Genomic DNA, 15,004 nt, shown 5'->3' with positions numbered 1-15,004 from the left:
ATCCTAACTAAGCACATGTAGATTTTGGATTTTTCTGTGCTCACAGAAGTTCACATTTCCGGGTCAATATTATTTCAGTTTCACTTAGTTGCTTCTGCTGCTATTTTTTTTTTTACTGTTTACCAAATGAATATTAATTTTGTTGTAAAAACTATTTAATGCCCTTACCTCATTAATACATCCAATACCTCAATTAAAAACAAACAAACAAAGGAACCACAGAAACATCTAAACTTTAAAATCTAAAAAAAAAAAAAAAAAAGAAAAAAAAAAGAAAAAAAAAGTGTATATGCCATGTGAAATTCAGCTAATTTTGTTTTCTTTAGGTAGAAAAACTGAACTGTGATTAGATGACTGAGCAACACCAATAAGTGAATGACTGATATTCAGAGTATACAAACGCATAATTGCTATGAAGAATTTTGAGAAGCATAACTGATAAAAACCATGAAAGATAAATAGCATTGAACACTATTAAAATAAGTTGAATATAACATACGTCTTAAATTTAAACCTTTCATTAAGCTATTTGAAAACCATATAGTAGAAGATATACTGACATACCTTGGGGTAGCTCATCAGTGTCCTTAGAAGAATAAGGAAACAATTGTGTTTCAAGCATTGTTGTGCGGTATTTTGCAGCCTAATGTTAAGAAAAAAACACTATATGTAGGTCACTCTAAAAATAATTCCTTCTATTTCCTACTGATACAAAGAGCACAATAACACTATTCAACAGAGAAAATTCTCAGCTACAAAACACTGTGTTTCAACACAGTCATCATCATTAGCTCTGCATTTTCTCCACAGGTGAACAAGAGCCTGAATGTCACGCTCATAAACATCTGCACAAGCAGAGATGAACCACTGTCGATTTCACCACTGCTGAAACACACTGCCCACTGCTTTATTGTGCTCATATCCACTGGTTGGCCTCCATGTATGTTCAGCAAGCGTTCATGAATTTCAGTGGGTGCCATTTTTTCTGGAGGAATTTAGTAAGACACCTTTACTTCCCACACACTTCCATGTCAGATGCCAAAGACTGCTCCTCTGTTGCCATATGTAGTACAATAGCAAGACATAATGGAGAATTGGTGGAAAGGTTCAATCTCTACTGCTATAACTCTAACTTCCACCTATGACATTGTATGCCAACATCATAAAATAGAAGGCATTACTTTTGGAGCATCTCTCATATTAATCTCTTTCTTATTCTTGAGAGGTCAAAAAGATCTGACAGTGGTAGGCACAGTCTCTCTGCTCAAGCAAAAAACGAACTGAATTCAATTATTAGAAATGAGCATCTGAATTTCCATTACCAGAAGAATCATCCAAATATGTTTTAAAGATGATTACGACCAATGCTCACGCTACTAAGCATGTTAGTTATTTGATCCATCCCTTTACCCGTAATTAAAATATCATGTACAATAGCACAATATTTTATTTTTTCTTAAAGATTACTAAAGCTCAAACCTAGCATTTTCCATTCTGCTGTATATGTCTAAATGAAATACAGTAAATATTGGTTACCATAGTAACCACAGAACGGAAGAAATTTACTTTTGGCATAATTGCTGCATATGTTCATACAAATCACATCTCCTATTCTAAGCATTAGAAACGTTGACACTTTTGAACTCCATTTTTAAAAAATAGGGTAATGAAGAAACAAAAAATGAGATCAAATATTAACAGATATAATGCAAAATATTCTTGTTTAATTCATTCTCTTTTCTTTTACGCTTAGAATATATTATCCTGCATTTTATTAAACCACACAGTTAATTACTGTTTATCTTTTACTTAGTGATAATTAAGTCATTTCTGTTAACATTAAAATCAAAATACTACTTTGTAACATAAAATACATTAATAATAAAACATTCCCAAAGTGTTAAAGAAATTTCATGAAAAAAAAACCAAAAAACATCCTGTAACAAACTTATTTCCTTTTCAGTGGCAATGTGTTTTACATTGAACAAGAATACATCCACCTGTTTCTTTACTTTCAAGGAATAGTAGCAGAGGAAGGACTATTCTAGGCAGGCTGTCTTACAACAGCATCATTTTCTCAACTGCATTAAAACATACACCCAGCAAGGACAAATTAAGCAAATTCAACCAGTCTGTGATTTAGCTACAGACTCCCGTACGCTTCCTTATCAGCTGTCAGAATGAATCAAAAGTATCTTAAAAGAAAAAATAATACATCAAGAAACCAAAAAAACAAACAAAGAACCCAAAACCAAACAACACACACACACAAAGAAACACACAGCAAATCGACAACAACCCTTTGGTCACATGAAAGGTAGGACCGTTGGACTTGCATGCTTTTACTTCAACACTAGAATTATTCCATTATTTACCTTTCCAAGCTTGTCTGCTCAGTATCTTAGGTCTGTGTTAGCTGTTTCAGAATCTCCTTATGTTGTTTAAGTTCATGACCATAAGTACCTTTCATTTGAATCTTCAGAAATAAAAACATCAGAATTTCAGAAAGCATTTGGTAATACAAAACAGAAAAATAAATAAGTCCTAGATAAATATATATATATATATAAGTGTGTGTGTGTGGTAAAAAGAGGATTATTCTGGAATAACATATGAATGAAAGATCATTTTAGCATTTAGAAATGGTTATTTTTTCACACCTGATGAGCTCTCTGTTACCATAAAGAGCAGAGAAAAGATGCTAAAAACATTTTACAGCCCCAAAAAGGCAGCAGTTCCCATAACCATTAGAATCAACGAAGTCTGATTTTACACAGATTCCCCAGAGAAACCAAAATCTTCCTGGATCCTCCAAAGAGGAGGATTCCTTACACAGCTTCCTTAGCTATTCCCTCCAGTCACGTGCATGTGGTATGACTGGTTTGGAACTTGATAGATGTTCACTGGCTAACCAGAAAAACAGTGGATTAAGCTAGCTGACCACTATCCTGCAGAATATGTAAAAAGTTAACTTATAGCAATATATCATTGCTTATAACTTATATTTCTTACATGGGAGTAAATAATTTGAGTCTTTCCTCCCTCTACTTAGCTGCCAGTTTTCATGGAACTTGTAGGAACGAATGTCTTTGAGACTCTAACCCATCAAATCTGGTTGAAATTTCATAGAATCACAAAATCATTAAAATTGAGAAAGACCTCTAAGATGCCCCAGTCCAACCATCAGCCCATCCCCACCATGCCCACTGACCACGTCCCTCCGTAGATGAGACAGAACTAAAACTGGAATGGGACAACATAAGGACAAAATGACAGAGAATCTAAAAAGCAAATAAATTAAAAAAAAAAGAAATGGTGTATTTAATTAAGCAATTTCAGAATTCCAGAACAGAACAGAAGGGGGGAAAACTAAGTGGGAATTTAATTCTTTTTTTAGGCATAGTAGAATGTGAAGACAGACTTCATTTGCAAAATAATGCCTCAGTTAACTAAAAGATCCAAGGCAGTTTCAACTAAATCCAAACCATTTCTAACAAATGTTGTTGAACCTGCTTTAAAGTCTTTTAGTGACAGCTTTTAAAAGGAATCTGCAAAGTTAAACCAAACTCAACCATCTTCACCATTAGTCAGCTTCCCTAAAGTATAATGTAATCTTGCCATACCTCTATGGACACAGAAAATAATGGATTACTTTCATATTGTAAACAATTTACTTAACATCTTAGAACTGCTTTCTCTTCCTTGTTATACACTAAACTGATAAAATGCTTCTAACCCCTCTACTTTTATATCTTTATTGTTTTTCCGCTGCTTTCCTCCACTTTCTTTTCAGCTAGTTCTGGTCCTTCCAGACATTCCCTGAAGAGGATATGGCTTTCCAGCTGATGCCTCAGTGCTAAGAAGAATGGAAGTATTACACAACGCTTTTGGTTTCATATCCTGGTGTAACACTTGGTGCTGTCACAACAGCAGGATACTTGTTTTTGTTTTTAGCACTATAAACTATGGATGTTCTACTACCTTACCTAGCACTTTCTTCTCCTAAATATAAATAACATGCATAGAACATCGTACTTTATACTTGTTTTTACTTATTTACACCTTATTCCCTGACTTCTCCAGACCATTTCAAATCGCAGGTGATCCCGTCCTGTACAATGCTTGCAGCTCTTCCCAGCAAGGCACTTTGTCCCTATGGAGGCATTTGGAAAGCTCCTGTGGTGTGGCTGCTCAGAGCACCTCCATTGTTCCTCAGTGCCACCCGTAAGATATGGTGTGTTCCTAGCAGGACAATGCCATGCTGTTTAAAAAATTAATTTTTATAATAAAAAAAAAAAAAAAAAAAAAAAAGAAGAAGAAGAAGAAGAAATAAGCATTTAAAATGCTGCACCCATCTTGATTTGATTTCCCATCAAGTTGTATGTACTTTATTCTTTTATGTTTAGGAGGAACTTGCAGTTAAGCGGTAATTTTAGCTACTATGTATATTATATAAGTAGTTTAGTTGGAAAGATTAGGAAAAAAATGAGTTGAAAATTTGGCAGGCTCACGCAGTCTATTTAAAATTTGAGAAAAACGAACACAACATGCTGCTAAATAACATGAAATTGCATCTGTGCATTTTCTAGCTTAAAGAGATCTTGCCAAACTCCAAACCAAGTGCTGAGTAACCATAAAATCATTCCTTTGTTCAGCTGGAGCAAGATGTGTTTCGTGGCACCGCTCAGATCTGAGCAGCTAATTAATTCTTGATGCTGCCTCGTTTTAAAAATAAGATTAATAGAAAATCTTGTTAAAAATAAAGTAGAACATTATTTTTAAGTATACATTTTCAGGCAGCCTGTTTATAAACATTCAAAAGGAAAGGCTAACATGTACATTTCAATATAGCTACATTAAGAGCACATTTCTGCTCCTGTGTGCTATGACACCTTTAGAAGACAAAAGCTCCAAGTCAAAGTTGTACATGACAAAAAAAAAAAAAAAAAAAAAAAAAAGAGAGAAGACTGATAACTTAGGAATCATCCATACCCTCAAGATGAGTGCAACTGCTGTTTTCTCAAGCTCATGCTTCCTTATTATCCTTATTCCCTTCCAGAGTGACACATCCTGAATCACAAATCTTTTTATCCATGAAATGTGACTGTTAACTTTACTCACTGCTTGTGCTCTATGATTCAGTAATTAAATTTTCAGACAAAGCTAAAAATACAGAATAAAATGAATACTTAAAAAAAAAAAAAAACAACTTCATGAGATTTTATTACATATTTGAGCAAAAAGAATGTGGAAGTGGCTTCCCCCTCCCCCCCCCCTAAAGTTACTCATTCTGTCTCTAAATTCCTTCACCACATCTATTTTCTCAAATGCATAACAGAGTGTACACAGATCAAAATTCATGTAAATATATTTTTCTTTGTTTTTCTTTTTTCTTTTTTTTTGCTAGGCAGAGAGTTTAATTTCCTACCCACATGCACAGGCTAGCATAATGCTTGATGCCTTTCCTCATTTTGAGTGATGAATTACGCCAGTACAAAGTCCTTCCATATACATGGGTAAAGCCAGCCTAGGACTAGGACGGCAATGCTGTATCTACCTTACCACAGTTAGTGGCACAAGTGTTGTGTATCAAGTCCCTTGAGCTCAAACCGAAAGGTCTCTGCAATTCAAATTTTCATAGTTTCTCATTGCTTCTTGCTTATGCTATGAAGGCAAAGATACAGCAAACCAGACTTTATTCTGCAAAGTGTCTAATGTCCAACTTTGAGATGTGGAATTCTAAAGCAGTTGTAAATCACTTTGCAGGCACACTCCCTAATCTCAGTGGTTTTCTGCTGCAACTACTATAGTGATGCCTAATCAGGAAACCCACAGATAAGCCTTTGCCTTATGAGATTTTTATCACTTTACAAATAATGCTCATTCTTACCCACTTAATATCTATTCCTACTCCAAACTCTCTTTTAACATCAAGCATAATCAAGAAAAATAATTTCACTGTCATTTGAATCAATTTCACCAAAACTTCCAGGGGATTTTAACAGATGATACAAAATATTTAGGGGCAAATACTGCAGTATTAACTTTTGCGTGGATCATAATCTTCCAAATGATGCTTTCATCCAAAACTGCAGCAAGTACTGAAAGAGGAATAAGAAATTTCTTTATTTTATGTCCAAACTGAAATTGATTTCTGTATTTAACACTGGCACTATCTCACTAAAGAAAGAGGCTGAAGCCCCATGAGGAGCAACCTTAAAAGGCTGCAGACCAAACACCTCCACAACTTCAGCAGATCCCTAAATTCCTGAAAGCATAGTCAAAAAGTATTTCATTCTGTTAGCAAGCACTGAGGTGGTGGAGTCACCAACACTGGGGGTGTTCAAGGAAAGACTGTATGTTGTGTTGAGGGACATGGTTTAGTGGGAGCTATTGGTAATAGGTGAACCGTTGGACTGGATGATCTTTTAGGTCTTTTCCAACCTTGGTGATTCTATGATTCTATGATTCATAGTACATTTCACAAGCAAGGCAATTTGAAAGAATAGCTTAGTTCCCTAACAAACATGATCACATATTGGATTCTCACTTGGGATCATGACCAACCTCTCAACTTCCAAACCACATCTCAGTATGACCAATAAGGAAGAACTTGCAAAAAGGACCATTGACGGGAATATATCCTGGTGAAACATGATAGCTGATGCTTTAAGATGTTTGATACATGTTTCCTCAATCTTCACTCAGGTTCCCACAAATGGAATGTGACCAGAACTTCACAACATTGTGAGCTAGGTCACGTTCACTAAACCTGCCACAAATTCCCCTATTCCTCGTTAACTACTTTCCCAAAGAAATAACAAGACAGATGGGAACCAGACACCAGTTAGCATCGCTGCAATAACAGCTGCCCCTACTTTCCATACTGTTTCCAAACTATATTCAAAGTCTGCTCCTACACAGTGCTGCTGTGGAGTGAAACTCCATTCTTCAAATAATAACCCGAGCTTTCAGAAGTTAACCAAACTCTGGTACAACTTTCACACCAACTCTCTCTACGTTTTCTACCCTTATACATATTGTTAAAGAGAGGAAAAAACTACCTACCGCCGGGGCTGCGCAGCCCTGCCCACCGCCGGCGGTGGCAGCGCCGCCTCCAGCTACTCACGGCTCCGCCGGGCGGTGGGTGGTGAGGGACCGGCCGGCGGCCGTTTGGCCGTTCCCCTGGCAGGGGGCGGGGGAAGCCGGCTGGGACTCCGTTCTGAGTCCGTTAGGTCTCCCTGGAGACCTACAACAATCCCAGTTCCTTCAGCCTTTCCTTATAGTGCTTGTGCTCCAGACCCCTCAACAATCCTGATCATTAACATTGCTTGTGTAATTGTAATAGGTATATGATCAGCTTTCTGCACTTCTCCCTTATTTTACAGTTGGAACATAAAATTAAGCTGGGGAAATGACTGCTGTCAGCAAGTTGAGAGCAGCAATGCTTCCCATCTACTCAGCACTGGTGAACACTTTGTCCAGTTGAACCTCTTGTCCAGCACAAGGGAGACCAGGATGTAGTGGGGAGAGTCCAACACAGGGCAATGAATATGACTAAGGGCTTGGAGCTCGTCTCCTGTTAGAAGAGTCTGAGAGCAGGGGCTGTCCAGCCAATGGAAGAAAAGGCTTAGGGAAGATGTCAGCAATATGGATCAATATCCAAAGGGAGGGTGCAAGGAGGCCTGAGCTCTGCTCTGCTCCTCAGACACCTTCAGCAGCAGGGACATGGGCCAGGGTCCATGCTCTGGTGTCCCTGATGGAGAAGGGGATGAGCCTGATGGACCCAGAGGGCACTGCCAGCCTCAGCCATTCTGGGGTGCTGTGATTCATCCAGTGAGAGGAATTAAGAACATTGTCACATACGGGACTTCATAACTATCCTTAACTCTCTGATGATATTGCATTTAAATAGATATCTCAAAATAGATACCCTTTGATAGAGAGCAGCAGCAAAGTAAAACTCTTCAATACTCTAGAAAGCTATGAGGCAGAAGAAGAAATATTACGTTCCTAGATATTTACAGGCTTTGAAAACACAATTTTAACCTTGTGATAACTGTGTACTAAGTCTGAAGAGAGATTGTGTACACTTTTTGTTTTTCAGGCTAACTCCAAGGCCTCTGACCACCGTGATTATTGCACACATTTCTCATATTGAGATTTATCACTACTTATTTGACAGTACACAGTATCTGCCATCTTCTAGGCTTTTCCAAGGAGAAAGAAAACCACTTTTGAAGTGGTAAAGAGAGCTCTTTTGAATCACAGGTTTATGGCAAGTTTCAATGTTAATGTGTTTGATCTTATGGAGCAGTTATCGATTTTGGTAGCTATTGTGAGACAAAGAACAAGTCACGTCTTTTGAATGTTACCATAAGAGTGGTGTGGTCATCTTTAGTTGCAGAATTTCCTGAAAAAATATAGAAAAAAATCATTTAGATAGCTGTCAGCTATCTAATATATTTGAAAAATTTAGATTGTGTTAGTAAAAACTAGATTTACCCAAAAGTTGAATGCCTTTGTAGTTAGCTCCATAATTTATTCATAAATGGGAATAAAGCTTCAAGAGTGTATTAATATATTCATTAATCACATAGAAAGAATTTCCTGGTACGGTTTTTCTTTTTATATTAGAATAGCACAAAGATTTTTCTCGCAGCTACATGTCTTCAGAAGTAGCATCAATGTCGTTCAAAAGAAGCAGGAGTAAGGACGTGACGTTTTACTCATAAGTAACTCACGTCACATTTTTAGGGTTTAGAATTATGAAGTTATAGACATATATACCATGAACATAAAAACAGCCATGCAGATAATCAACTACTAATTAGTGTGATAGTGTGTCCAGTGAACGTGTTTGCATTATGCCATTTATTTCAGCCCGCATGTGCTGCAACAGAATGTAGTTAAACTATAAGCTGCTTACACCTCAGAACTGAATGTTGAGTTGCAATACTAAAATTCAGGGCCCACTGCTTTTATCTTCTGTATTGTAAATGAGAATTCTGTACTTGTATGACTAAAAAAGTTAAGTTAAAAAAAAGCAAACACAGCACTGTGTATTCTTTTCCATTAAAAGAGAAGATGAAAGAACAATTATTACAGAGATGTTTGGCCATCTCAGAAGAGGCACTAGATCTGCAGCCACAACAGTATTTCTGCACCTAACTGGAGACTGGGAAGTTAGACCAACACTTTCCTTCAGAATGGGGTGCCTACAAGCAACAAACTCAAACACTCAGCTCCTGAGTTTGCACCAAGCAACATCCTCTCTCTGATATCATTCTGTGTTGTATCTGAAAGAATGGCATGGAGGTGCCTTGTCTCAGTTGGCTGAAACTGCTTTGAATTAGGATGTTGGTAACACAAAAACTTTCCTTCTCTTCTTCGTTTCTACTTTTTCATATTTAATTGCTATTAAATTACATTTGTTGTGTAAGTTATGTATTTAATTACATAAATAGAAAACATAACTGACTAGAACTTAATACAAGTTTCTAGCACATTGCCAAAACAAGACAGTCCAAGTCACCCTGTAGCGCTAGCAAGGATATATAAAGATGAAGTCCCTTTCCAAGATATTATGTGTTACAAATGTCTTAGCAGATATAAGGAGAAAATCTACTCTGTAGCAGTGAGCTGTTTCATTAAATACATTTTTAGAACAAAACTAGGTCCTAAAGTTGCCTTCTAGGGTAGTTTTACATTTTCAGCCTTTATGCAGAATGTTAATAATACAGTAACGTCTAATGTGGGAAAATGGAATCCAGGATCCAGATTCATTTCATATCATCTGCCTTCAACAAATCAAGCAGAGCAAAATTAATTACATTTAACATAGTAAGCTGCCCATTGCACAACTTTGAGGAACTGCTAGCATGTTGGAAGGATGTTTTCTCCCTGGGTTGGCTGATCCAAGTATCAGCTTACTGGATAGAAGCAGCTCTGTACATATCATAGGATCATGGAATCATAGAATGGGTTAGAAGAAACTTTTAATATAATCTAGCTTCATATAGCAACCCCCTTGCTATAGCAGGGTAGGGACACTTCCCTGTAGACCACGTTGCTCAAAGACCCATCCCAGCCTGGCCCTGAGTGCATCAATTGAGGGAACATACACAACCTCTCTGTTCAACCTGTCCCAGTGTCTCACCATGTTCTGAGTAAAGAATTTCTTCCTGATAGCTAGTTTAAAATCTAACTTCTTCCAGTTTAAAACCATTTCTCATTGTCCTGTCACTACACATCCTTCTAAAAAGTCCCTCCTCAGCTTTTCTATAGGTCACCTTTAGGTAACTGAAGGCCATGTATGTGTATGTATCTATGTTTTTCTTTCTAATGCCTGAAAATAAAAATATTACTACAGAGCAAACAGAATTTTTAATTTGCATAAAACTTCCTTTATATTTACTGTGAAAAGCCACAATTTGGTTCTTTATGACTAATTTCCACTACACACATTTTTCACTTTGGCTGTGAAAGCAAATACTCAATTATTCATGCAACCCTTTAGAACAGGCTGTGGTTATAACAATGCTGAAAAGCCTAATGTTGTACTTAAAAATGGTGTCTTGGCTGCCTAAAGCAATACTCTTGCTCAGGAAAATTATTGCGACCCCTTGTGAAAGCACAACTTTCCACAAGCTGAATCACAAGTACTGTGACCAACAGAAGCACTTCTGTAAGGTCAGCACCTCTATGTACATAAATGTGATCTCTGTTGTGTTATCTAACAGTGGCTGGAATTCTGTGTGATGCTCGTGCATCTCTTTTTATCTAAGTGCTGTTGAGTCCTGTAAGCCTAAAATAGACTGTCAGTAAAGGAATAGAGCTACTCATATGTGCCTAGTTAGTTTCTGTTGAACAACTGATAGAGATCGTATCTGGTATCAAAATACAGGATACAGTGAGACTGACATTGTCTTAGCACCACAATGCAGTAACAGATGCAAATTCTTGTGACAGAGTTGTTAATAACCCAGAAGCTGCTGTCTTGATTTTAAATAGAAGAGTTCCCTACTCAGATCAGAGAAGGAGAACAAGATGAGGCATGTGAAGATAATGCACACAAACACATGCTACAGGCATAATACAAATTTAAAAGAGACAGTAGAAACAAAGGCATTAATAATAGATATGGAAATGCATCACTGCATGGCATGGAAATAATACTGTTTGTGAAATTTTAGTTGACTTTATATTCATTTAAAAATATGTTATAGATTGGAAAATCCTGAATCCTAGACTTACAAATAACATAAGAGTCAATTTTAGGAAAATAAGTGAAAACAAAACATTCATTTAAGCCTGATGAGAATTAGGATTTTTGCATTTTTTGCACTAAATACATCTTTGTATAGGAACTACTAAAACACTGATCTGTATTTCTACATAATACAGCCATATGCACATTGACGTATGATTGTGAGAAGTCCAAACTAAAAATTTATCCATTAGCAAAAGCAATATCAGTTGCTATTCTACTGACTCACTGTCATTACTTCTCTTTCCAAAATTCTGACTTTCCAGCAACATAATATTGTGAATCTTCATGCTAAATGGCATCCAATGGTCACTGAGGTCAAATAAACCTTCCACAGGCCACTAGCGTGTGAATTAACATATACATGCTCCCATGTTCAAAAACAGCCCCACACAGAAGAGAAAAAAAAAAACACCACACGCACATAAAGAACAACACATATTCTTTAAATAATTTTTGAACTTAAAACATTATTCAAATTAATAGAGAAAAGCATCCATATCCTTTCATACTTATTTCACAACTGAGCAACAATACATGACTGCATACTGTGGTAGCCTGCTTTAACAGATATAGATGGAAAGCATGTTTATACACAACATAATAATAACAGCAGCACAAAGCAGTGGTGTAAACATGAGATGCTTTTTCTTTTTTTTTACAGTTTTCCTGTAGAATTTACAATAAACATAACAATGAGAAAAACAGCCAATGCAAATATCTCCCAAAGTGCATTGTTGGCAACCAGAAATGTTTACCAACTTGGAAGCAGCCTAGAAGCTGATGCCAATAACTCTATCTTATATCCCACATACAGAAAGCAATGATTTTTTCAACTATTTGTTATATAGCTTAAATGAAACTTTGGGAAAATGCTTGAAGAAGGATAAAAAGAATAATGGCTCTCATAACATTCTTTGTTTTTTTCAGACTGCAATTGATATACCCCAAGCCGCATTTCCCCTGTTTGAACTGCCATTCCAAACTTCTGTCACAGAAGGCCTAAGGTCTTAATATTGCGTAGTTTTGATTGGCTTTCAAAAAGGAGGCAGATTAAATAACTTAGAGTGTATTGTTTTCTAACTATCAGCATGTTTCTGATATAACTCAAAGCCTTAAATCTTGAGTATTTGCAGAGACTTGTGTACATGCAGAAGCAATTCTCTTATGTCCTTATTTATAACTAAGAGTTTGAAATCTTACTAAAAGAGCCCTCATAGCAAAACTTGGAAAGACTCTAATATGGAGATATTTTTTCCTGAATTTCAGTGATTTTTGTTATGAGTTTAATGAACTTTAAGTCTCATTAACACTTCATGTAATTCAGAAATGGCTATCGTTTGATAACATTTGCTTTAGTTGGAGAAAGTAGCATTCTTATGTCACCTCATTATCACCATATTATTGAACAAAAATATTTTTCTATTTGCATTATATTTTCATGGTACAGTACATAGTGAGAACACAACACTAAATAACACACACAAAGGAATGTATTCCTTAACCATATCAGCCTGCGCCAGCATGTAAACGAATGCCTTACTATCATTGCTTTTAATTGCTTACTAAATAACTGCACATATCTACTTTAAAGGGGAAAAAAAGAAGCCATGTGGACTTGTCAAAAATAGATAATTGCATTAATAATAATAATAATAATATATATTATTATTATTATTATTATTATTATTATTATTATTATTATTATTATTATTATTATTATTATTATTCCCTTTCTATACAGTAATTAAATATGCACTTAGTCTTATCACTTACACCTGGACATGCCACAGTTATAATTTCTAACCTCCCCATATTTCAAACAAAATTACCTTTCCGGGTGAAAATGGTCTATAGCAAGATCCTTCCAGGACCTTTAATTTAAAAAATACCATGGCAGAAAAGAGATTAAGTAAAGGCTGTTATAAATTGAGTAAAATAGAACTAACTGATGCAATATTTGGAATTCTCAGAAAGTGCTAACACTGCTTATATCTTGAAAGTGAAAAATCTTCCCAGAAGCTCTATAGTGCTCTACCTAGAATTTTAATTAAATGAAGATTCACTATTTTATCATTTAGAGTTCTACCTACTCTGCTGGAGAATAAACGAGAAGCCAGAGGGATTCAATCTACAGGGAATAAGGCAGAGTCTCAAAAAGCAATGCTTGCCTGATGAAGAAGTTGTCTGAAATAAAACAAGAAAGTAGATGCAGATGGGTTTTTTGGTTTTGGCTTTTTTGTTGTTGTTGTTTTGGTTTTTTATTAATAAAATACAAATGGAGGAAGGGATTTCATTCTAAATCAGAATTTCCAAATGTAAATTTCGTGTTTATAGTGAAATGGTATTAAAGTGTCAAACTGAAATATTTTCCTTTTTTCCCTTACTGAAGGCAGTAGTTCCCTGCTGATGTTACGGACATCTTTTGCTTCAACTCCAAAATGGTTTCTTGAGAAAACACAAATATTCAGATTTATCTTTTCATTTCTATGAAGAGCTCTTCTGTAATGGATTCACACTGTACAAAACCAAAATCTACAGAGAATAACATTCTGTTGGCCATGGAAATACATTACCTTCATCTTCATTTGGGGACTCACAATTTATTAATAACATTTGCTCTGCAGTCTGTTTCTAAAAAGAGCAAGTGTTCCCATAATAACACTGTCCATGGCAATTTTTTAAAGCTGTTACATATATGGAAATAATCTAAAACATTCATTGGTATAGGAAGTTTATATATTTATATATTTGACACACAGAGATTTTTCTGTAATCTTTATGTACTGTCACATTCAAACAAAGATCATCCTCCCAAATCAGGTATTTTCTTCTGTGACTTTCACAAGAAAAATATCTAACCAGAGATTAACAAATGGAAATAACAATTCCCACCACATAAAATTAAGTTAAATAATTAAAATAAAATTAGTCCGAAATACCCATTGTACCACTCACTGCATGACTCACTATTCTGTTTCCCAAATGGTATGTAATTGTGTCACTAACCTATCTCTGATTATTTTGTATATCTTTTCTCTGGGCTTAATTTTTGATCGACACCCAGAGACAGATTATACTCTCAGTTCTGGCAAAAATGAGGTAACTGTGAAAAGATATGTTTAAGCAGAAGCCAAGGATTTTAAATGCTCTCATAATTCTGAAATATTTTTGTTAATGAAAGTAATTTAGTGTTCATTTATGATGAAAGAAAATGAGTACTACAGAAAAACAATTAAACATGCCAATCTTTTTCTGCATCTGATTTGCATTTTTCTAGAGTGCTATTATGAAATAGTAATTTAGTAATTAATTCTTACTTTTGATGAGGAACTAGTTTAAATAAATTTTGAATTGTATCCTAAAGAAGACTGTCGATTTAAACAGAAGACCTCATGTTAATTATTGCTCCCAAAAAAATCAGTAGTGATATTTTAATGCTATTTTCAGTTACTCAGCTCAGAGAACATGGCAAATTTGTTGATTTATAATGAAAATTTGAAAATGAGCTGCTTTCAGAAAGCGAATGGCCATGTCAGTTCTGACGGAAATGTTTTCAGATGATAATGAATCACAACACTCAGATAGATTTATATGTTACATGTTCTGACTTCCACTAGTTGTGCTCTTTACTTGTTAATATTGCAGCTCTAGGAAATACTAAGCCTCATGGAATAATAGCCATGTACTATGGAAACATTAATTTAAACAAGAGGTGTAAAATCAACATAGCCA

The 15,004-nt window shown here is 35.6% G+C and overlaps 1 protein-coding gene across 5 annotated transcripts in view; it reads right to left on the bottom strand.

Annotated features, from left to right (window-relative positions):
* Positions 1-15,004, bottom strand: part of CCDC178 (coiled-coil domain containing 178) — a 173,117-nt gene that overhangs the window by 144,941 nt on the left and 13,172 nt on the right. For 3 of the 5 annotated variants that reach the window (XM_085537414.1, XM_085537415.1, XM_085537412.1), the window contains exon 2: positions 565-643. In XM_085537414.1, coding sequence (XP_085393540.1) covers positions 565-622 — 58 coding nt within the window. In that variant the 5' untranslated portion in view covers positions 623-643. Of the gene's footprint in view, positions 1-564; positions 644-2,375; positions 2,477-7,068; positions 7,158-15,004 lie in introns of those variants that run through there. The other 2 variants (XM_085537413.1, XM_015855502.3) reach the window with 2 other exon arrangements.

Source organism: Coturnix japonica, chromosome 2 (assembly GCF_054131305.1).
Source record: "Coturnix japonica strain WE chromosome 2, WE-NBRP24, whole genome shotgun sequence".
In the NCBI taxonomy this organism is placed as follows: domain Eukaryota; kingdom Metazoa; phylum Chordata; class Aves; order Galliformes; family Phasianidae; genus Coturnix; species Coturnix japonica.
Note: the sequence above shows the minus strand (reverse complement) of the source record. Positions and strands in the feature narration are given on the sequence as shown.